General features: G+C 33.4%; 2 protein-coding genes across 8 annotated transcripts in view; one reads left to right on the top strand and one right to left on the bottom strand.

Moving 5' to 3' along the window:
- Window positions 1-25,260, top strand: part of LOC306656996 (uncharacterized protein) — a gene marked incomplete at its 5' end in the record, with an annotated part of 173,356 nt that overhangs the window by 61,802 nt on the left and 86,294 nt on the right. The gene's annotated exons all lie outside the window — the stretch shown is intronic.
- Window positions 1-25,260, bottom strand: part of AGFG1 (ArfGAP with FG repeats 1) — a 70,599-nt gene that overhangs the window by 25,621 nt on the left and 19,718 nt on the right. For all 7 annotated transcript variants that reach the window (XM_079132625.1, XM_079132626.1, XM_079132627.1 and 4 more), the window contains exons 3-5: window positions 9,886-10,001; window positions 6,094-6,256; window positions 5,115-5,268 (exon numbers count right to left, since the gene is read on the bottom strand). In XM_079132625.1, coding sequence (XP_078988751.1) covers window positions 5,115-5,268; window positions 6,094-6,256; window positions 9,886-10,001 — 433 coding nt within the window. The remainder of the gene's footprint in view (window positions 1-5,114; window positions 5,269-6,093; window positions 6,257-9,885; window positions 10,002-25,260) is intronic.

The raw sequence follows: 25,260 nt of genomic DNA, 5'->3' as shown, positions 1-25,260 counted from the left end.
AAGTCTGCCATTTCAAATTCATGTTACAATTTAAGAAACAATGAAAAATAATAGGAATTAGAACATAACTGTACATCACATTCAGTTAAAAAAAAAAAATCAAGATGCATTTCTCAACTTAGGTCCTCAACACAGGAGAAAACATCCAGACTTTTCTAAATCTAAATATGTAAATAAATAAAATAATTCAAAGGTTTATTTTTTTTTTTTTTAATTTAAGGCCAAAAGAGATGCTAAATAAGAATTTTCCAAGACGATGTGAATAAGAAATGCTTGGACATGGGAAAGGGAATTCTCAGTGGCAAAAATGAAAAGCATGTCCAAAGGATGGAGAAAGGATAAACATTATTAGTACAGTAAAAGGTACCCACTTTAAATCCTTTCCAGGCAATTCAACTTTTAGGAAGTTTCTGTAAAGAAATAACCTTGCAAATAAGTATAGCTGTATCTAAAAGCTACACAGTATGTTTTCTACAATAAAAAATCAGAAACTCAAATGACCACCAAAAAGGGATCACTTAAATATATTATAAAACATCATAAGACAGACTACAGTGCAGCTATTAAAACTCATATAAATAAAAAAATATTTAATTCTGGACAAAAAATGCTTATGTCAAGGAAAATAAAATTAATAAACTCCAGATACATTTTTAACTGCCAATTTTGTTCAACCAAACATAGTATTATATTCAAAACAAAATTTACATTTTAGTTAACCCCAGTGGAACTTCGAATCAATATCATTTTCTTCTTTTATGTATGCCTGAGTTTGCAGAGCTTTTACAATATGTATTCTACTTGTAAACAAACCAAAAAGAGTTACTAAACAAAAACTTCTTCCACCAACAAAGCAACATACTAAACATATTTCTACCTCTTCTAGGAAGAAAATTTTTATGTAATTACTGTTTTGTATATATCTGAATGGATATAAAAGTAGAGGAGAAAATGTACCTAAAGCAAATTCCCTTATACCAGGTAGGTACCTGTGCCATCTCTTTTTATGTTCTGAAATACAGGCTGCGGTATACCCTCTGTATCACTCACTGCTCATACTTCGTTCTTGAAAACCTTTTTTCATGTTTTCCATCCCTCTCAAACACTACACAGAAATACTTAAATTATAATATAAATGTTCTGGATACCCTGCAATCTTCTGTACTATTTTTACTTAACATTGCAAAAAATCACTTTCTTTATAGGCTTAAGTTTTACTTTCTAGAAAATAATAGATAAGTGATAAATTAAAAAATAAATTTCCTGAAAAATATTTTGGAAAAAACACCTATAAAAAATTAAACAATAAAAACCAAGTATGAACACAGTTGCCATTTGATAAATGCTGAGAACACCAGTATTAGTGTTAGTACAATTTAGTAAAACGGGAATTTAAGTTAGGAATCAAAAAATTACATTCTAATGTAAGTAAGCTGGACAAGTCCTTCAATTGCTCTGGTTTTCCCAGTCCTCTCATTTACTCAAATGGGAAGATTTACTAACCTCTATTTGCAAACCCACCACTATCATTCTGTAACTTCTGAGAGACAGGAACAAATTCTTTAAGGGCTCTGAAATACTAAATTTCTATTTAAACATAAAATAAGTTCCAAGCCAAAAAAGTAATATAGAGATTATATAACTATAAATCAATGAAAACATAGTACATGAAATTCTAAAATTTAAGAGTGGGTTACACTCCAAAGGCAATTTACTTTGTTTTTGAACAACTTGCTTATACATTTGAGAACAAATCAATTCAAGGCAAACCATTTTGGTTAGTCAAGCCATTTTTTTTTAAATCACATTTATATTTTCCTAGTGTTTTCCAACCAGAGATCCAAACATTAATCAAATATTTAATCAATGTGGCAAGGCAGGGTTTTGTAGTATTTGTATCTCAGTTATTTCTAGACACAGAATCTATTTCCTAGCTTCAACAACTCAATTAAGTGTTGAGGAATCTAACTTTGGAAAACAAAACATTAGAAATTAAACATTAATAAATTCAGTAATACAAAAAATTACTCCCTATACCCTCAAACAAACTGCACAAAGGAATTCAAACTAAATGTGACAAAATAGTACAGATGTTTATTAAATAATCTTGTTTCAAAAAAGTACAAATGATTCAACTCTGTTTGGGGCTTAAAGCACCAAGTTAATGAGCCTGAGTTTTGTTGACAGTTGTCTTTCCTCTTTAATTAGAAACAGATACTAATGAGAAAGGAAGATAGAGACCGTAGGACGTAAACTGGAAACCCTAAATAAATTCATCTAACATATAAAGGTTGTTTCATCTATAAAGTACTAAACATTTTTTTCATCAATTCCAACATTTCACCAGAAGCAGTGATGCACAGCTATAATCCCAGTAGCTTGGGAGGCTGAGGCAGGAGGATCACAATTTCAAAGCTAGCCTCAGCAATCTAGTGAGACTCTCTCAAAATAAAAATTTTTTAAAAGGCTGAGGATGTGGCTCAGTGGTTAAGTACCCCTGGAATCAATTCCTGGTACCAAAAAAAAAAAAAAAAAAAAAGGAGGGCATTTCACATAGAACAAACAAAACCAGATTTCTTGGTCCTCCTTAAGAAAATTAATATACCTAATAATCCTGAGCCCATATTTCCATGCAGCAATAGATTAAAGCATTCTTTTTTTTTTTTTTTTAATTTAAAAAGGGCGCTACCACAGTTCCACACAGCATTACATGACTCTTTGTGTCATTCTGCATCACAAGGTAATTGAGTTTGAGATCCATAACACATGATAGTTCACAGGTTTCGTGATAATGTTTATAACCAAGCAAAATACTCTGTACATGAATTGTTTCTAACTTCATATTTCTGTAGAAGATGACTTTCTGAACACAATAAGGACCCCACCCACCAACAAATATTCATATTCACCACCTCAGCCAGAATGTTCTTATGAAGGGTACAGATACCCAGTTTTTAAGTCACTTCAATTATCTACAAAAGAACACGTTTCCTAACAAGTGATGCTAACCAGATTGGCATATCTGAATAATTATCACTTGCCATTAAATACTGTCAAACTCTTCATGGTAAATTCTTCACCTATTTTTTTTTTTTTTTTTAATGAGAACTTAAGAGTGAGAACTCATCGATCAATGACTATATGTGAACTATAATGGAAAAATAAGTATCCACAGTGTTTGCAAAGGTTCTGGAAAATGATTGATCAGTGGAATCATAACACTGATTTGCATCTAAAAATTATTCCAAGGCAAAATGTCAACATGGTATCAAATATACTGAAGGAAACACAGTAATATAGTAGCTTCTTCTTATAAAAAGCATTTTCCTGAAATCAAACAAAAACAGAATGGAGGAAAAAGAAAAAGAAAAAGAAAAAGAGGAGAATTGAGTAGCATTTGTAAATAAGGAAGAACTTCAGGCTGAAAAAGGACTACTCTATAAGCAACATGTCACATCTACACGGTTATATGTCCTCATATTCATCTACTATTTCTACCGTATATGAGAAAGACAGAATAGTTATTAAAAATCTATCACCTTCTATGGAGCTTGTAAAAAATAGGTTACTTTCTTCTTTACTTTCATAGTCTACAACAATGGTTATTTTTTCAAATTACAATTTAAGGGAGTTACTGAAAGTGTAAGTAACAATTATGGTACAAATTAGTCCGTGGAGACAACAAAACAAACAAAAGTATAACAAGAATAATCTATAAATACTCAAACTGCATACAGAGAAAAAGGGAAACGTGAAATAAACTGAAAAATTTCTGCTGTGCTCATAAAATTATGAAACATGTTTTAGAAAGATAAAAGTCTTAAATTTTTCTTATCTATAAAGTTATAGAAATAGGCAATACCTTATCCACACATTTGAAAATAATATAAAGCAAAGTTTTGAATTAGCAAATAAAAATATTAAAAGGCTAAATTAATTCCTAAATTAGTATTTTACATTTGAATTGATGCTTCATAAGTGGAGATGGGTATACCTTCTGTGATAGACATAAAGGTTTAGTAGCATCCAAAACATATTCCATGTACATTTTCGATATAAAACAAAGTTTCTAATACAAATCCAATTAGTAAATTTAGACTTATCATTGTTTGGCATAATGGACCCAAGTATTAATGATCAACAGTTAATATCATAAAAAAATAATAATAAAAAAAGAGACTCCAAAATTATGTGCCTCTTAAACACCAAGTAGTCAGTCCCCTAGTTATCCCTCCTACAAAGAACCTATAACTCCCTAGCAACCCAAAACACACACACACACACACACCCCGTAAATGACCAAGTCTCTAGATTCAACTACCAACCACTATAAGAAACATATAGGACACCACAATGGTGTAATCAAATTTAGACCACAGCAAACTCTATAGGACAAATAAGCTCCTACCTTTAACAATTTACATAGGAGAAAAAAACTGATGAATAAAGAACCTGTAGATTAAAAGAAGTAAGGGACATACCTCACAACTGCAATGCCTTATATGAAACCTGTCTCAAACAAAATTTAGATATACACATATATGAGCATGTGTGTATATATGCGTGTGTGTCAGAGTATGTATGTGTGTATACATACTCATAATGTATATTATGTACACAAAAAATTTGAACTGGAATGAAAATCTGAATACTAATGAATCATTACTATTATTTAAACAATGATAATTCTACTATGAGGTTTAAGAAATAAAAGTCCTGTTTAACAGACATAAAATATTTAAAAATAAATGTCCAAATTTTGCTTCAAAATAATGAGTAGAAAGATAAATAAGATTAGTCATGAATGATCAGTACATAAATGTTATATTAATCAGTATTTAAAATATTTGCAATTTTCCATAATAAAAGAATAATATATACATATATATAAAGTCTTCTGCCATTTTTCCATGAAAAGAGGTCATATAAATATCTTACAGATAGTCTCTTCTGTGTTTAAAAAGTACCACTGTTACATAGTTATATATTATACCTCAATATTTAAGGGTGATCAAACACCCTCAACTGAACTGATACCTAAGCTTAATTAAGAAGGAATGTTTCTTGGTGTTTTATACATATAAATCCAAAAGCTATTGAGAAAAGACACATACCTGCATGACTGTTGAAATGTGCAAAGTTAGCAAAATTGGCTGTGGCTGTTGACTGAGGAGCTGGAGCAGCAAAAATGTCTGAGCCAAGATCACTCAAAAGGTCAAACTGCTTCTTTTCCTGCTGCTGTCCTTGAGAGCGACCAACAACTGGGGACTAAAAACCACATGTTAACTATAAAGATTCTCCAGTAAGATTTGCTGAATTTTTAAACAAAACTATCTCCAATACACCAAATATTTATACCCAAGAAGAATTATAGTTATTTTACTCCTTTCTTTATTTTTTTCACTTAGACCTTTTGTGAAAACAAAGCAATTTATCCAAAAGCCTTAGGATGCCCTATAAAAAAGGGCAGGATGTAATCCATAGTACTATACTTCAGAACCAATGCTGTATGGGATTGAAGCTGCAATGCCACATGGTACCAGATCTATCGTTAACTCCATCTAGTACAATCAAATACTAACCTCAGAAATCAACTTATGAAGACTTCAGTCTTAGTTTCAATGATAAATATGCTACATGATCAAACATTTGGGAAAATCTTACTATATCCTGTTAAAGTACATCACAGAGGCTATCCTGCTCTGTCATCAGATTCATGTTTCACTATTTATCACGATAGATACCTTTAGCAATATTCCTGTACACCTTTAGAAAGCTGCAGAGAAGTTAAAGCAATCATAAACAGAAAAAAAAAAACACATTCCTACCACTTAGCCAATAATCACTTACTGTTTTACAAACCATTAGGGCATAGGTTATATTGCTGTCTTAGAATTCTTTTTTAAAAAAAAAAACCTCAAATTCTTGGGCTGGGGATATGGCTCAGTGGTACAAGTGCTTGCCCAGCATCACAAAACAATAAAACACACCACACACACACACACACACACACACACACACACACCCCTCTCAAATTCTTAATATTCAATCCTCCTTAAGTGGAAGTCCTTACAAGACTACAAGACTACTCACCTGACTAGGTGTGCCTTTATTTAAGTGCAGTGCTGGTGCAGAATCTCCTAAAAGAGATTTCAGTGGTTTGACCTCAGGTGTGCTGCTTGTGCTACTGGCAGAGGAACCTGAAATAGATGCATGAACTGATGCCACCACTTTGGCTTGTTCTGGTGGGACATACCTAAAACATGTGAAAATTAGAATAGGTAGTTAATTTTTAAAGAGTAGGAATCCTACACTAAAAGACAAGTTCAATTCTACTTTTGTAGAAAACTGTTTCCACGTTAATCTTAGCTGAAAAATCTCACTTAAAATTGATAGCTTAAGACTACACATAATCAAAACACCCAGATAAAATAACAGACTAACCAAAAAACTTTTTTCAATTATTTACTAATGGTTTTTATAATAAATGATTTTTAAAATAAATATAATATACCAACTCTTTTGTTAAATATAAGATGAATAGTTAATACTGTAATTTTGTTTTTACTGTATGTATCAGTAGCTTAATTATTTTTATTACAATATAATTTGATTATTCAGTCCTTTTTTATTTATTTATATTGGTGTGTAATTACATATAATAGTGGAATTCATTATGTCACATTTGTACATGCACATAATTTGATAAATTTTATTCCCTTGGTACCTTCCCTTTCAATCTTTTCCTCTCCCTGATTCACTTGCTGTACTCTACTGACTTCACTATTACTTATTATTATTACTTTAGTGCATTATCATTGTACACACATGAGAATTCACTGTGGTATATTCTTACATGGAAATAGTATGTATTTTCATTTTTAAATACAAAAACATATTGAGATTAAAAACATTTGGAGATGGAAGAGAAAGTAAAGAAACATTTATTATATTACAGTTAGTAGTCTCAAATATAAAGACCTATTATAAATCTATAATAAGATCAACAAACTCATTTTAAAATGGACCAGGGCTGGGGATATGGCTCAGTTGGCAGAGTGCTTGCCTTGCAAGCACTAAGGCCCTGGGTTCAATCCCCAGCACCGCAAAAAAAAAAAAAAAAAAAAAAAAAAAAAAAATCTATCTTAAAATGGACCAAATCAATTCACAAAAGGAGATGGATAAGAAAACTTATAACCAAAGAAAAATGTAAAATTAAGCTATCTCTCATCCACGTGTGAACTTTATAAATTTTCAGTTGCTATTTACTGAAACACACTCACACATTGCTCTGCACTACAAAAGTACCCATTCCAGAAACTGATCCTTAGGAATTAACTTGATAAGTGTATACAGGTACATGAACATGCATGTTACCAGAGCAATTTTAATAATTTTTTTATTAAAAACTGGGAACCAACCATATATCCATCAAGAAAATAAATATTTAAAGAAATTATGCCAAAATCTGTAATAATACTAAGTAGCCACTCTGCTTGACATGGGAAGATGCCTTGACAGGTATTTCAGATTTGACCCCATCATGGCAGGGTTCATGGGAGGAGGGGAATGAAAGGAAGAAAGAGGCAGAAAGGATAAAAATGCCCCAAAATTGGAGAGGCTTATTTCTAGACATAGGATTATTGAGAGCTTCTGTTCTCTGTAATTATGGGTCTACCCCACTCTCCTTCCCATCCCCTGTAATAAATAGGTGGGAGAAGTAGGAAAAGAGAATTGTTAAGAGCACCTATTCCAGAGACAACATCCTAGCTTCACTACTTAATGGCTTTGAAACTTTGGGGGCAAACTTCAACTTTGTTCTTCATTTTCATAAAATGGAGATAGAGTTGCTTTGGGGTTTAAACGAGTTAACATTTGTAGAACACTCAGAACAGTTCTTAGTACATTAACTACATGGAGTGCTAGTTATTACCAAACATATAATAATGGTAAGCAATACAACTGCTTTCTTTTTTTTTTTTCAGTAAATGGGAGAAATGACAAGAGATATAAGAATGAATACAAAGAAACTATGCTTTCCTGTAATTGGGCAATCCATTGATGACAGAAATTCTTGAGTAGAGCCAAGTCTGATCCAAGGACAAAACCAGATAAGAGTTTACGGCTCAAAGACAGACCTCACTTAAAGTAAAGGGACTAATCTTGTAGAAGATTAAGGAGTGATTCTCACACCAATCAAAAGAACAATTTCAAAAGATTATGAATAACAACAACAACACTGTTTCCTGTATTAAAAAGTGTTAGGGAGATTGTATTTGGATAGTTCTCATACCATGTTTACCAAAAGAAACAAAAAAGCTTGCTGCTGCATTGCTAATTATCACATTATCACTGCATAATTGTTGTAGATCGTATGCCAAATTTTTTTAAAGAACAGTGGGGTGAAACCATTGTGTGAAGCTTTTTAAAAAAAATTGTTCAGGTATTACTTAAAACTCATTTATCACTAAAGCTATCACTGGTACAAGATTAGCATGCACAGAATACTCATGGACATACATTAATGTAGTGGCAACGATTAGGCAGTTAAATGCAGTACATGTTAGGAGTGTGCAATCAAGAACAGAGTTAAAGATATATGTAGGTTCTAGCCCTTGAAAATAATTGTCATCCCTCTCCACCTACCACTTACAGTATGTATTTGTGTTTTTCTTTCTGTTTTTGGGGAAGAAAAAAATGATTTATAATTACTTGAGGCTTAGTTCTTTAGTTTGCGGTTTGAAGGAATAACATTGTAATAAATGCAGGATTGTAAATCTATGGTTTTAATTCTATCAACATTATTTGCATTTTCTCACCATTCATTTTTCTCTTCATAGCTAGTACTACCCTATCTAAAATTCTAACCAAACTCACTTAATTTCTCAGTTGTTAAAAGTAACAGTGATAAGAAAACCAAAAGTTACACCAAGACTATGCAAGGAGAACACTCTTTACTATAGAGCAGAAGGTCTGGAAAGTTAAAAATAAATGGTAAAAGGGTAATAACCACGCTTTCATTTTAAAAGAATCATTCATGCCAATGTATTTTTATTATCGCCTTTTCATATTTTTTTCTTTTCTAAACTAAAATTATAGTAGTATATTTCTACCTATATTCATAACCAATGCACCTAGCACCAGTGAATATACTCCTGGTTAATCCTGCCTTGCAAAAAGTAGTCTGTTTTACAGATCAGTAAGAATACAAATCCGACAGAACACACAAATCAGAGCTAAAGTGCTTACTGACTGAGAGTAAATATCTTTCCTCCACAAACCATAGCAAGTGCTCTCTCAGGACCAAAACAAGTACTGAATATATATATCATTTGCTGGGAAAAAGTGGCAGTTTATTTTCCCATTATCTATTCCTTCATTCTTGACTCCTCTCTCTTCTCAACCTCCAAAGCAGTAAACATTATTCAATAGTGTTAAAGAAATGACCAGAAGAGTTGACAGTTAATGAGTACTATACCTAAATTGTGTCATAAAGCTAAAAATGAAGAGCCCTGGGTAGCGAACACTAGCTCTGAGGATACAGTTCTTGCTGTGCTGTAAGGGACACACTAGCTTTATGTACAACTTGTTAGAATGATGCATCTAGTTAGGGAAGTATAAATGCTCCCTTCTTAACCAGGTAGAAACTGAGTCCTGGTAATTATAATTAAAAGGCTGCTAATAGGTATAGTGAAGTAAGATAAAGAAGTAATGTTTTTGGAAAACAAATCCAATAATAACTCAAAAGCAATGAAAATCTACCTACCTACTTACCTACTTCTTTATTTTCTTCCTGTCTGCCTTCCTTCGTCATATCAAATTAACCTTAACTATAATTAATAAAATTTTGTGAGGTTACAGTGGAAATACAAAATATACACTCACCATCTTTTCTTTTCATATTTTTCTTGTAAAAACTCTTTGACTTTTTGTGGATCCCTGAAGTCTGGAATCGCTGAAGATCTATCATCAAATAATCCTAGCCAAATCTGTTTACAGACCTTTGAAAACAATTAAAAGAAGTGTTAAATTCAGTATCTTCACTTACTGACATAGGAGGAAATTATGTTTCTTTCAAAAAGCAAACATTAATAATTTCAGTAATAATACATTCAATGAGGATATTTATTATAATCGCAAAGAACTGAGTTTATTTTATTATGTTGTGGTGTACAGTAAAATTTCAGCAGAATCATGAAAGATGGCACTTCATAAAAAAATGAAGAGTAAGCCAAAATTTGAGAGGATTAAAGGTTTGGTATTGTTTTTGGTCTTGACATGATCATAAACTATAAACTATTAGCACAATCATGTAATCTATAAAGTCTGTTTCTTTACTCATAAAACATAAACTTGATCAGCAGCAATTTTATAGACCCTTCAGCAGGTTAGAAATCAACCAAAAGGAAATAACACTGGATTATAATTTGCTATTAAAGTATACCAATAATAAACACAAATAGAAATCTAGCTTTGTAATTGCCTCTTGTCCTTTTGGGGGGGGGAGGAGGGGAATGGCTTTAAAAAAATGAGAATCTGAGATATTCAACCTTTTTGAAAAAGAAATGAAATGATGCAGAATTCAAATAGGACATGAAGAACTACAAAGGAAAAAATTAAAGCAGACTTCATCAAAATTAAAAACTGCTTACTCTCCGGACACAGTGGCAAATGTACAATCCCAGAACTCTAGAAGCTGAAGCAGAATGATTACACGTTCAAAGCCAGCCTCAGCAAATCAGTGAGGCCTAAGCAACTAAGTGAGACCCTGTCTCAAAATTAAAAAAAAAAGAAAAGGCTGAGGATGTGGCTCAGTGATTAAGCACCCCTGGGTTCAATCCCTAGTACAAGAAAACCTGCTTACTTTTCAATCTTGAAAGAAAAAAAAAAAAAAACCAAAAAGGCAAGCCATCAACTGACAAAAAAGTATTTGCAAAATCTGTAAGAACTTGAATCTAGAACATAAAAGAACCCCTACTACTCAACTGTAAAATACAGACAACCCAATAAAGAGGTGGCGAAACATCTGAACAGTTACTTTACCAAAGATTTACACGTTTCAAATAAGTACAAAATGCAAATTAAAATGACACTGAAACCTCATGATAAAGACATCCACAGACCACACCACTGGAAAAGCTAAAAATAAAGAGTAACTATACCATGTGTTGGTGAGAATGTAGAGTAAATAGAACTCTTCAGAAAGTAAAATGGTAACAAACACTTTGGAATAATTCTACTTCTAATTATCCAAGAAAAATGGAAGCACATGTCCACTCAAATCTGTATACAAATATTCATTGGTTATATTGGTAACAATTCCAAAATGGAAATAACCCAACTGAATGTTCATAAACATTTGAGTGCATAAACAAACTGTGGAATTGTCAAAGTAGATTACTAAGCAATTAAAAGAAGCAAATTATTCAACAAGAAACATGAATAAAACTTAAGATAATTGTGATGAGAGAAGTCAAAAATTCCTCCAAAAAGTACATACTGCATTATTCCACTCATTTAAAATTTTAGGAAATATAAAATTCTCTATAGGAAATAAAAACAGATGAGTAACATCATTACAAAGGCGCACAAGGCCTTCTTGATGAAATCTATGTCACCTTGCTACAGTGGTGGTAGATTGTGTATACATGATAAAACTCATCAAATTGTATACTTTAAACATGCAGAAGTTACTATAATCCATTATTTCTCAGTAAATCTATTTTAAAAAAAAGTCCACAAACATTTCCAAAATTGTATTAGTTTAGAGAATAACCAATTTGGCACTGCAAAAGGAACACAGAGTATGGTTTCAAAAGCCTGACAAATACTTGGGAAATCAGTAGGAGAGTAAGGGTTTGTCTGAGTAAAGATGAATATTATTTCAGCAAGTTTCTACTCTTATTTTTCTGCCCCTGAGAGGATTACAAAGCAGTAATAAGTGTAGACTTATCTATTCTTTTTCTCAAGCTTTATATAATGGTTTTTCTTTTCATATACAAGTAATTGGGAATGAGTATGAATGTTTCTTCTTTTTTGGTGTTTATGATTGAATTTGTTAAATTGTTGCTCTGGAAAAGCATGCTTTTCAGTTATATCTGCTCAACTTACTGTTAAGAAAGAAAAGAGGAGGAGGGATGGAAGAAGGACTCAAACCTCTCTTCCATCACATCTCCAAGCATGTTTCAAAAACAATCATTTCTTGTGGTTCTCTTCTATGCCAAGCACAGACCAAAAATTACAAAGACAGCAAGGCAGTTAACAGTTAACACATTTAAGGCCACAATCACATTATAAAAACATTTCAGTGACAAAACCTGAAAAGTCCAAATACCGGAAATGGGAATGAGACTGACTGCCAAAAATACTATAAATTTTAAAGAGACTCTAGCTTGTCTAATAATTTCTTAGCCAGTCAGGACAAAAAGAGCTACACAGGACTCTCCTTAGGCAGAAACCCAACTAATAATTCTCCCAAAATGTAATATTTTAGGATTCTACAAATGTGTATTTACAATCACAAAGGAGGACCGTAAGTTTCTAATTCTTCTATTTTAAAATTTCACAAACAAAAAAACAAAGAGACATGGTAGTCATTTGCCTAGAGTCACAGAACTAATAACTAATTGATAAAATTATCTAGATTATATGACACCTAAATCTTCATATTTAGCATATAACTTTTTTTAAACTAAAAGCAATAAATGGACAATAAATAATAAGCATAGAATGAAAAGTGAAAGAAATGGGATATGGTCAGATAAATCTAAAGCTGCATCTTGGTGCTCAGAATGGTAATTCAAAGCAAAAACAGAGTACCTAATGGCCAGCTTTATAGATACCCGACATCAGCAGTCTACGTGACCCAAAATTTCACTAATAACTACTGGCTCTGCTCCTTCTATCTGACAGATCAAATTACTAGGGAAAGTCATTAAAACTACTGTCTGGACCCACAGCTTGAATCTCACTATCAAAGTTCTTCAATGTTATTATTCAGTTCTTACTTTTTTCAGGGCGGGGGGGGGGGGGGGGGTGTGTACTGGGGATTGAACCCAGGGACATTTTTCCACTCAGCTACATCCTTAGTCCTGATCTCATTAAGTTGCTTATGGCCTCACTAATTGCTGAGACTGGCCTCGAACTTGAGATTCTCCTACCTCAGTCTCCCAAGTTGCTGGCATTACAGGCGTGAGCCACTGCGCCCAGCTTTAGCTCTTATTTCTTATGATGTTACTCCACAATAGCTTTTTGCTATATGGCTCAAAGTCCTCACCATTCCTGACACTCTTGGCAGTTGAACAGTAACTCAAATGAAGAGGCTCTCAAAATGTGATTTTCTAATTCCCTGGACCAGCAGGGTCACCTAAGAACCTGCTGGAAATACAAATTTTCAAGAGCTACTTAAGACCTATGAAATTAGGATCTTTAAGTGATGCCCAGCAATCTGTTTTTGTCAAGTCCTCCAGGTGATACAGAAGTACACTGAAGTTTGAAAAAATTGGGGAGAGTTTGATTAAGAGTCTCTTACAAAATACAGGTAGATTGTAAGGAAATCATATGTGAGAGGGAGTATCCCAGGATTGATAACAGCAGAGCTTACTATCACCCATTGGCAGTAAGACGGGGAGAAGAGGAAGAAGCCGGCAAAACACTGTAAAACAAAGAGGACTGCTTCCTAAGAGCCAGAATATTTAACAAAAGGATGCAGCCAGGCTGCAGAATATCTCAAGGAAGAAATCAAGAAAATTAAAACCCTAGGGGCTGGGGAGATAGCTCAGTCAGCAGAGTGCTTGCCTTGTAAGCACAAGGACCTGGGTTTGATCCCCAGCACCCAAAAAAAAAAAAAAAACAAAAAACAAAAAACCCTAACTTCTCCCTCCCATCATCTGCCCCACCCCCATCCTCTTCCTTCCTTTTAGCTAATGAAAATGTTCCCCATCAGCTGAACACAACCAGATGCTACGGGACAAGAGTTCATTTGTATGTCCAGATAAGCCAACTACCTAGAATCAGAACAAGGTAAAGGATAGAGCTAGAAGGTCAGGGGAAAGCTATCCAGCACAACATTCAAATCTTGCTAATATATACAGAGCAACAATTTAACAAATTCAATCATGAACACCAAAAAAGAAGAAACATTCATACTCATTCCCAATTACTTGTATATGAAAAGAAAAACCATTATATAAAGCTTGAGAAAAAGAATAGGTAAGTGTAGAAATCACTTATTACTGCTTTGTAATCCTCTCAGTGGCAGCAAAATAAGAGTAGAAACTTGCTGAAATAATATTCATCTTTATTCAGACAAACCCTTACTCTCCTAAAAAAGAATAAACCATGTGACAATTCTACTTACAACGTCTAAGTAGAAATATACAAGAAGAAGGTAAGAACAGAAAAAAAGCTCAGAATTAGACAATTTTTTTCATTAAGCCAATTTATATACATCTAAATCTCTTTTTAATCATTTCTATCCTTGACAGAGATGGAAGAATGAATACTGCCTTCATCTGTGTGTAAGATATAATCATAACATCTAATATAATACTATCATAAAGCACAAAAGCAAATAATAAGAGAGCCTAGAACTGAAAATTTCACAAACAAGTAATATCCACTTTTTAGAAGGAGAAAGAAAAATTGAACAGAAAACTGATAAACAAGAAATAGTATTAAAAATTCTCGAGATAGTTCCCATAGGCCTGTACAAAACTCTTAACATGAACATTTTTTCCCTCTTTTTTTTTTGTGGTGCTGGGGATCAAACTCATTGCCTTTTGCATGCTAGGCAAGCACTTTTACTAAGTTACAACATCAGCCTATCACCAACAAATTATTTTGCCTTAAAAGAAACAACAGAGAGTAGGTTCACAATTGGAAAATTATTGCACATATTATGCCATGTTAAGTTTAAAGCTAAATTCTGGAAAAACAGGGATGCAATTAACATTTCCACCCAACCAACCTACATCAGCTTGACTATGTTAATATTTCTAGACCACCAGCTAATAGGTATTTCTTAGTGCAGGAACATCTAAAACAATAATGTTTGTAGAAACAAAACCAAAAAAATTAGGCACATGCCTCATGCAAGAGAAACTGACAGTCCCATATTTATTATATATATATGTCTTTTTAGAAACTATATAGTATATTTCATCTTAACATTTGGTTTTATAAAATGAGAGCAAAAATTAAAACATATGCAACCAAATAACTAAAACTACGTACACACAAGCTATATGTGCATCACTAAGACACAAGAACCCTGGTGAACCACACACATAAACGGATGTGTGAGAGAGCATCAGACTTCTGAGAGTTCAAATTCAGCTTATTTATTTTTTCCTAGGATTTTTGCCTTTAAGTTAGGCACAAACTACCTTACAATGTTTGTTTGTTTGTTTGTTTGTTTTTCCCATGTACTACAGCACTTCCTTACTCAATGAAGTGTGGCTGGGGTCTAATGTTCTCACATAACAGTAGAAAACCAAGAATTTGTCACCTCGTAAAGAAATGAGTACAAAAAACTTTACATAAATTAAAATGAATACATTTACAGTTATAATGACTTCTTTAAAAATAAAATTCTTCATCCTGGTCAATTAAGTACAAAAGTCTGACTCTTAATTAACTCTCCAAAGCTATCTTACATATCACTCCATCCAGCCACACTGTCCCCTCCCTCTGAAGTCATCCCTCACCATCCAATCTAAAGGGGCAACACGTTCCACACCAGATCCCAGATATACACAACATATTGTTTATTTCCATGCCCTTTACTTCACAATTTCTAAATACAAATTTCATGAGACAGGAACATGTTTTCTAATCAATACTATTTGTATGCTCAGTACATGAAACACAGTAGGCACTTAATATCTAGTACATGAGTGAAACTTCCTTCACATCCCTAAAATGCATGTACAGTAGAAACTATCTTTTTTCATTTGTTCCATCTAAAATACACATGCTGACCTAGAACATTCAGTCTCTCAACTTATTTAGTCAGAAATAATAAATTTAGTGAACCAAATGCTCACATTATATATAGGCCAGAGGTCAGCAAATTACACCCCATGGGCTAAATGTGGCCTCAGGTCTGTGTCTGTAGAAAGAATTTTATTGAAACACTGTGCTTGTCTCTTCCGTGACTAACCATTTTAGGGAACGACATCAGTACTGAGTAGTTACAACAAAAACCATACAGATAGCAGAGCATAAAATCTGATGTATCACACAAAAAAATTTGCTAATTCCCAACACAGTTGCAACTATGGACTTACTGCAATACCGTCCCAGCATACAAGAATAATAATGAAGGATAGGGAAAGAAATGTGAAATGAATCTAACTTAATCATGTTATATACTTATATAAATGTATCAAAGACAATATCTCCTTTATGTATATGTAGAATGTACCAATCAAAAATAAATGAATAAAGGTGTGAAAGGAAGATCAGTAGAAGAAAGAGAAAAAGGGAGGAAGGAGGGGAAGAAGGGGGAGGGAGGAGGGGGAAAGGGGGCAGGAAGAATGGGAATTGAAATCAAATTCTTTATATGTGTAATTATGTCAAAAGGAACCCAAATACTATGTATAAATATAATGCTTTAATTAAAAAATGATAAGAATGATTTAAATAGAATAAAAATTAAAATCTGATTTAGAAGCAGATGTAGGGTGCACAGGTAAGCAGTTAAAAAGACAGCCATAAAATGAAGAAGGCTTTTCTGGAGCAAAATTAAGTATTTACTGTTTTTTAAAGGATCATCACTTAAAAACAGCCCTTCCCACACTCCCACCAGCAGCACTATGCAGGACTGCTAAAATTAAGTTTAGAAATCCACAAAGCTTAAAACATAAGCGTGCACCATAACTTCAGCAACTGGAAAGTGGGGGTTAAATCTCCAGAAGGGAGATGAGAGTAGGCATGACCAAACCTACATATTAACTGTGCCCAAATCTCTGGCTCACCTTGACTTACACCATGAGTTCAATTAAGGACTAAAAAATTGAGCAGAGATTACAGCAGGCATCTACCACAGTAAAATCAAGAGTGTGCCAAAAAACAAGCAAAACCAATACCTTTTGGAGAAACCATATAAAATAAGAACATTCTCATGACTTTGAAAAAGATTTCTTAAGACAGGGCAGAGAAAGTATTAATTTGAAAACTAAAAACTGATAAATTACATTTCATCAAAATAACAAAACTTCTCCTTGAAAAAGACATCAGTAAAAAAATAAAGTCACAGGCTGGGGGAAAATATTACTAAGGATATATAGTTGACAAAGAATGAACAAATTACAATATATTCATAGGATAGTACCCAGTAATAAAACAGAAAAAGCTACATGCATCCACACATATAACTCTCAATGTATTACACAAAAATACACATTCTTTACTATTTTATTTTTATGAATACAAATTAAAAAAAACAGTATTTCTTGCAAGGGGTATAACAGATAACAGAGAATGATATGTGTTCTTACAGAGGCTTTTGGATTGCCAAACTGGAAGTAATTATTAGAACTCATTCAAGGACTAGAGGTTATAGCTCAGCGATGAAAGCACTTGGTACTGCAAAAAACAACAACAAAAAATTTTTCCAAAGGTACAATGAAGATTCTTGAATTCAGCTGTATGTATAGCTCAAAAATAGGGAACTAATATTGAACTCTAACTAATGACAGATACAGCAAAGATTCTAGAGCTGATATAAATTAGCACTTGAAACTTACTTTGGACTGATGGACAACAAAGACATAATAAATATAGCATAATGTTTATTACACCTGTGTAATTTTTGAACTTTACATGTGTTTAGAATTTTTAATACAATGTTGGGCTGAGAGGGGAAGACAGACACACCTGGCCACTGTGCTCTGGGTTCAAGCAACCCCTGCCCAGGACCAGGATCCTTCCATGGCTTTACATTACAGGGGTTCTATAATACAGCAGGTAGCCTAACCAGGAGATCATCCTTGGGAAAGTGGTAGAATCCATGGTTTAATAGAATACTGACAAAAATATCCAACTCTCCAAGAAGTTCCTGTGGGTGAAGCCTTTCAGTATTTGTACCTAAAGTTATCTTGCCATGCAGAATGGCTTCAAATTTAAGAAACAGAACATCAATGCCATAATTTAAAATTTCATGGATCTAGAGCTTGTTTCTAATTGCTTCTTGCCAAATTATAAAGCACCCCAAACCAGATGGAATCCTATATTGCCAAGATGAAAGCCAGTAGCTCTCCTGAGGGACAGACAAGACTACTTGATTCTGAAGAAAGAACCCAGCATCAATTTTTAGAAACCTGATGCCAGAGCAATGGAAAAGACACAGGGGATATAACCAGGCAGCACCTGTGCCACCTGAGCTGCCTAACAAGGCACTGAAAGTTATTTGAGCTAATATTTCTTCAGGACCTTAGGAGGCAGAGCCTCCCAGTTTACAAGTATCTAGTCCCACAGTAGCCATCTGGTTGAAGGCCCCCACTCTCAATGCAAACTCCTGCAAGGCTCTATCCCACGGACCACCAATGCTGACCTCAAGAAGTTGCCCAGTCTTTGCAGGACTGATTATGAATCAGCTAGCATCCAAGCTTTTATAAGCAGTACAGAGTTTTAAACCTATATTAACCATTTATAATGTGCAAGCATGAACTTGAATTCTGATTCAAACAAAGTGTTAAAGGGGAAAAAAAGAAATGTAGGAAATAAAAAGAAATTTGAACAGTACCTGGTAGACTAAATTACTATTCATTTTTATAGGCATGAAAATGGTATTGTTCTTATACTTGTTTAAGCCCTTGTTTGTTTTGTCTGTTGAGAAAACATGAGTTGATGAATTTCCAGGTAAACTTATATGTCTTGGATTTGTTTCAAAATAATCAAGAAATAAGACCAGGGATTCAAAGAAGTATATTACATTATTTTCTACTTGCACAGAAACATGAATATCTATCTACATAATAAATAGCTTTTAAAAGGAACAAAAGTATAGCTATTTATATTTGTAATTAGTTTCAAATAATTTTTTTTAAAAGAAAACATTCCTAATGACAAAGAAGCAAGCTGAAAGATTACAAGAAGTTAGAATAGTCAAGGCAAATGGTCAGAAGGAAATAAACACTATGACCCAGGACATCAATGTAACAAAAAAATAAGTAAACTCTCACTAGCTACAAACTAACATCTAAGCTGCTTCTATAATCCTTTGAGTTTTCAGTCAACATTCAAAAAAATATACATTACAAAATTTATAAAAAGATATTTCCTACGTATTTGTTAATATCATACTGACTGAAATTCCATAAAAATTCTCCCTAAAATTCAGTTCAAAGTACATCTTTTTGTAGGATCCTTTATTTTCTAAAATTAAAAACCAATCAGAAAAGTACCTATACATAAAATCACCATCTTATATCTACATTAATTTTTAAATGTTTTCACAAATACTATTCTTCAATTCAAACCTCATGCAATAGGCAAAGCAGAACTTCTTATGGATTACAAAGGAAAATGAGGCTCAGGCTTTTATCCATTAAATTAGTAGTACTAAAACTAAACCACAGATTTTTTTCTCAGTCCTAGCCTTAAAGTTTAATTAGTTACTATGCCAGTTTTCTCAAATGATGATCCAGAGTAATCGGTATCAGAATTCCATAGGTTCTAGTTAAAAATGCAGATAAACATTACTGTGCCTCACCCTCACATCCAGGATCAAAATCTTTAAAGGATTAGAGTCCATAAATTTTTGCAAAACAAAAACACACAAACAAAACTGCCACAATTCTAATGAAACTTACATGAAGTTTGAAATTTATCTTTTTAATTAGTTCATTATAGTTATAATGTTGGGGTTCATTTTGACATAATTATATAAGCATGAAATACGATTTGCTCCAATTCAGTCCCACTTACTTCCTCCCCCCCTCCCCTCCCAGTTTCCTTTCTACTACAAGCCTTTCTTCTATTTATAATTTTCCTAATTAGTGCATTATGGATACACATGAAGATGAAATTCACTGTCATATATTCATATATGTACATAGGAAAGTTTGGTCAGATTCATTCCACCTTTTCTCTTCCAGTCTCGCTCCCCACCCCTCAATTGTCCTTTCCTGGATATCACCGATCTTTCTTGTATTTTCACGGAAATCTCCCCCACATATTTTCCCCCTTATTTTGTTCTTGACCTTCTTTCTGATCTGGTTTCTTTCACTTTTTACTTACACCCATTTACCAGCAAATACATTAATTTCATTCTTATTTATGGCTGAGTAAAACTTCACTGGGTATATAAACCACATTTCTTTATCCATTCATCTGTTGATAGGTACAAGTACCAAGGCTGGCTCCACAGCTTGACAATTGTGAATTCTGCTGCTATAAATACTGATCCAGCTGCATCCCTATAATATGTTGATTTTAGATCTTTTGGATATATACCAAGGGATGGGATAGCTGGGTTTTATGTTTCCATTCCTACTTTTTGGAAGAATCTTCATACTGCTTTCTCAAGTAGTTGTACTAATTTACAATTCCACAATTTGAGTGTACCTTTTTAGCACACGTCTTCACCAACATTTAATATCATTTGTATTCTTGATGATTGCTATTCATCAGGATATATAAACACACACACACACACACACACACACATATATATTCATGCACATTCTCACTGCTTCAGGTATAATAACAAAGTACATATCTCCAGTCATGGAAATGTGTATATTTAGAGAGCAGAGAGAAGAATACAAAAGAAATGATGAAAAATGTTTTAAAATAAAAACTGTGAAAATCTTATAGTGAAGGCTACCAAACAAAAGTTTAAGCCACATTTAGGCATTTTTAACCCCTGCGGACAAAATACTCCTGAAAAGACACAGGAGTAAAAATTAAAGGAGATTCAAGACAGTGGGTAAAATGAAGGCTGTACTTCTAGTTGCTTCATGGTTCAGGATTCAAGCAGTGGGGGAGTACTGGTTCTTAGAAAGGTGCTGGGAATCTAATAGGACACTAAAAGTTCATAGGGTAGAGACTGTGCTGCTAAACTGAACCCAGTCAAAACACCTTGGACAACACAAATTAACAACATTCAATAGGGTTTAAAGAGAAGATTCATGTAAAAACAAAAAAATAGCATCAGCAAAATAGCAAGAAAATTAGAAAACAGCATGTATGATAAGCAAAGCAGAGATCTTTGGGTTAAAACATGTCTTCTGGGGAAGAATTAAGAAAAGCATCAGGCAGGGCACAGGCTTATAATCCCAATTGCTCAGGAGGCTGAGGCAGGAGAATCAGCAGGAGTTCAAAGTCAGCCCCAGCAACCTTAGCGAGGCCCTAAGCAACTTAGTAAAGATCTTGTCTCAAAAGAAAATATAAAAAGGGCTGGGGATGTGGCTCAGTGGTTAAACACCCCTGAGTTCAATCCCTGGTAACTAAAAAAAAAAAAAAAAAAAACTTAAAAAGTCAGTCAGATTATAGGCGAATTTACATTACAAGATAGAAACTATAGAATTATATAGAACAAAGGTTTTTAATCAACTACCTGTAGACCAAACTGGACCATTGGTTTATTTTTATACTACCTTGATCTAAGAATGGTTTTTAAATTAAAAGACTGTAAAGAAAATTTTTTTTTCCCCAAACAAGATATGCAACAGGACTACAAAGACTCAAAAAGCAAACAATATTATGTGGTCCTTTAGACCAATTTGTCAACTACAATATTTCCACTGAAATCAATGTTGATTTTCATTACTTACTATGTAAGGTCAATGTAAAATCAAAGTTAAAATATTCTAAATATTTAATTACATAGCACGAATATAAATGTAAATGACAGTACCAGATTCTATGAAAACTGCCAAAAAAGCCTCCTAATGAAATCATCTGAAGGAACAAAAATATTCATAATCCTTATTTCTAGCTTACACTCATATTCAATATCTGTGTATTTATATTATTTGACAAGAAATATATCAAGAATGTTCACAAGTTGGTTGGTTGAAGCATCCTAGCCTTTCTATGTGTAGATACTGTTTCTAGTTTACAGATGTAGAAACTGAAGTACAGTGACATCTTGTCCAAAGTTCTCAACCTGCAGCCTCTGAGTCTGATCCTCTGGTCCAAGATCACTGAATTTCAAGAAATTTTTAACAAGCCAGGTATACAGGAACATGCCTGTAATATTCGCTCCTTGGGAGGCTGAAGCTGAGGCAGAAGATTGCCTCAGCCAATCTGGCCAACTTGGCAAAACTTTGTCTCCTCAAAAAAAAAAAAAGGTTGAGGATGTAGCTCAGTGGTGAGCTATGTTTGCCTAATATACATAAGGACCTGAGTTCAATCCCCAGGTACCATTAAAAAAAGAGAGAGAAAGAAGAAAAAAAGAAAATAAATATTTAACAAGTCCTCTCCAAACTTTGCCAGTTTCCTTACAGAGCTGCAATATGGGTAAGGTTCTTTCATTTTTAACCAAATGTATAAGACAAACTAATACCAAGTAATCATTCCAGTCACTGATTTAGAATTCATCCGAATATTTGCTGTTTCCACTCTCATAATGTCCCATAGGCTCTTTCTCATACTGGTCTTACTTACTTGTAAGAATATAACAGTCTGTATTGAGAAATGACCACCACTTATAATTTATAGGACAGGATGATTTAGGAAATATTCACTAATATCCTGTTCCATCTTATAATAGACTCAGCATAACATAAAATGACATCTGGATATTCCTACACCACCAGTACACAATAATTTGGAATTTTAAATTTTTAAATATTTTTATTTGTGGCAGTGCTTGTTTCTGATTATAAAATAAATACAATCTTTCCCAAAGATACAATTAACTGCCCCAAAGCTTGAAGAGGTGTATCATAAAAAAAATCTACTTAACCTTTTCTCTTCATAAATTAATTTTATCTCAGGTATCTTGCTATAAATCCACTAAGTAAGTGTGCTTTTTAAAAATTCTTTCTCTCCCTTGGACTGCAAGTTTTATTGTATGTTTTTGCTCATAATTGAATTCATACTATTCGAGGACAGTACCTAGCATACAGGAGATGATTAATAAATCTTTGCTTCAAGAAGAATAAATCAAGGGCTGGGGAGATAGCTCAGTTGGTAGAGTGCTTGCCTTGCAAGCACAACACCCTGGGTTCAATCCCCAGCACCGCAAAAAAAAAAAAAAGAACAAATCAATCATGAATGATAATAGGAAAAGTAAACGTTAAGGGCTTATTTTTAAAGTAATTATTTTGTTTTGAATTAAAATAAAAATAATCAAATAGTAGCAAGCAATGAATGATTTTATTTCTACATGTAGATTGTATGCCTGTGGACAATCAGTAATAATGCTTTTATTCTAAGCACTTCAGTCCTAAAACATAATTAGGGACATTATTTACTACTAGAAAAGGAAATCTATAGATGTTTCCAAATAAATTTATTTCTGCCTTTTCTTTTCTATTATATTATCTATAGCACTATTCACTGGTCCTCCTTCCATTAACTTTCATCATCAGAAGCCAACAGTGAAATTCCTTTAACTAGAACACCATGCCTTATCCACAGTATAACAAAAAATGACAGAGAGAAAATCATTAGAAAATTAAAATTTTTAAAATAACCTGATACAAAAGAAAGCATTAGTGGTCCGAGTATTAAAAGCTTAGTCCCCAGAATGGTATTAATTAGTTAAGTACTGGAACCTATGAAACATAGGGCCTAGGGGAGGTCATTAAGGTCACTGGGGCATGCCCTTGAAGGGAACTATAGACTCAGACTCAGCCCTCTTAACTTTCTTTTGCTAGCTGGCAATAAGGTGAGCAGTCTGGCACCACCACCATTCTCACTATGATGTGCTGCCTTGTCACAGGCCCAAAGCAATAAAGCCAATCATCACAGGCTGGAAACTCCCAAACTATGAACCAAAATAAACCTTTTTTCTTTATATGTTAATTATCTCAACTATTTTGTCATGGTGACCAAAAGCTGACTGACACACATACAGAAAATATGCAGAAATGTTTCATGAAATAATTTGCTTTTGGAAAAAAAGATCAAAACCTTATTCAGCAAATACTTTGTTGCAATATATGCAACATGGTGGTGAAGTCTGAAAATGCTAAAGTAATATTCAAATAATCTGTAAAACCAAAGCTGTAGAAACTAATGACATATTCTGTAAAAAGTATGGCCTTGAAGCATAATCATAAATAAAAAGTATTTGCTTATCACAGCTACTAACAGACCAATCTGGAGTTACTTTATGGATGACTCAAGATACCTTTAGTACTGCCATCAACTTTGCAATTTTCCACAACAGTGAACTATTTTTAATATTAGTTCAGAAGTGAAATCTCCTCGAGCTACACACACATGATAAGTCATTGCACTGACGGTCTCAATTAATGGTTTCCCTGTATCTTTGCCTTGTATTTTGGTAATTCACTCTGATTTTGGGCTTGATGCATGACTTTCTTTGGCAATATGATGTTCACAACTGTAATGTATACAAGACATGATTAAGTTTTATATGCAGATAATTGTATGCAAATGTTTCCCATAAATAAATGTCTAGAGAAACATTCAAAGCATGTGGTGTACAGATTAATTTTGTTCAACACATGAAAAATCTTCCATCAGTCAGGTGCAGTGGCTCATTCCTATAATCCCAGCAACTCAGGAGTCTGAGACAGGATTGCAAATTTGAGGTCATCTCAGTAACTTAGCAAGGCCTTAAGTAACTTAGACAATGTCTCAAAATAAAAAATAAAAATAAAAAAAAATTTAAAGCGCTAGGGATATTACTCAGTGGTAAAGCATCCTTGGGTTCAATCCCCTTTACAATACATACATACAAACATTTTTAAAGTCATTATTTAATGACTGCATGCATGTCAGTCAGTCATCCATCATCCATGGTGCTTTCCTGCTTAAGTCAACAACATCTTCCAAGGGCGACAACAATCAAACATGTCCCCCAGCAGACCAAAACTCCCCTACGAGGGCAGAAGATTCAAGACTGCTGCCAAAGCCAATACACTTTCTGATTTTTAAATTCAGAAACACTCATCTTTAGGCATTAATCCATTCATGAACAAGACATATACTAGTGCCATTTTAATCCTAAATATATGAGTATGGTTCTTTCTAAACTATTGAAGGTAACAGTAGAAACATGGCAATATGTTTCAAAATGTGAAATATCCAGGCTTTAAAAGTAGTACAGAATTT

This window comes from Sciurus vulgaris, assembly GCF_902686455.1.
Source record: "Sciurus vulgaris genome assembly, chromosome: 3".
Lineage (NCBI taxonomy): Eukaryota > Metazoa > Chordata > Mammalia > Rodentia > Sciuridae > Sciurus > Sciurus vulgaris.
Note: the sequence above shows the minus strand (reverse complement) of the source record. Positions and strands in the feature narration are given on the sequence as shown.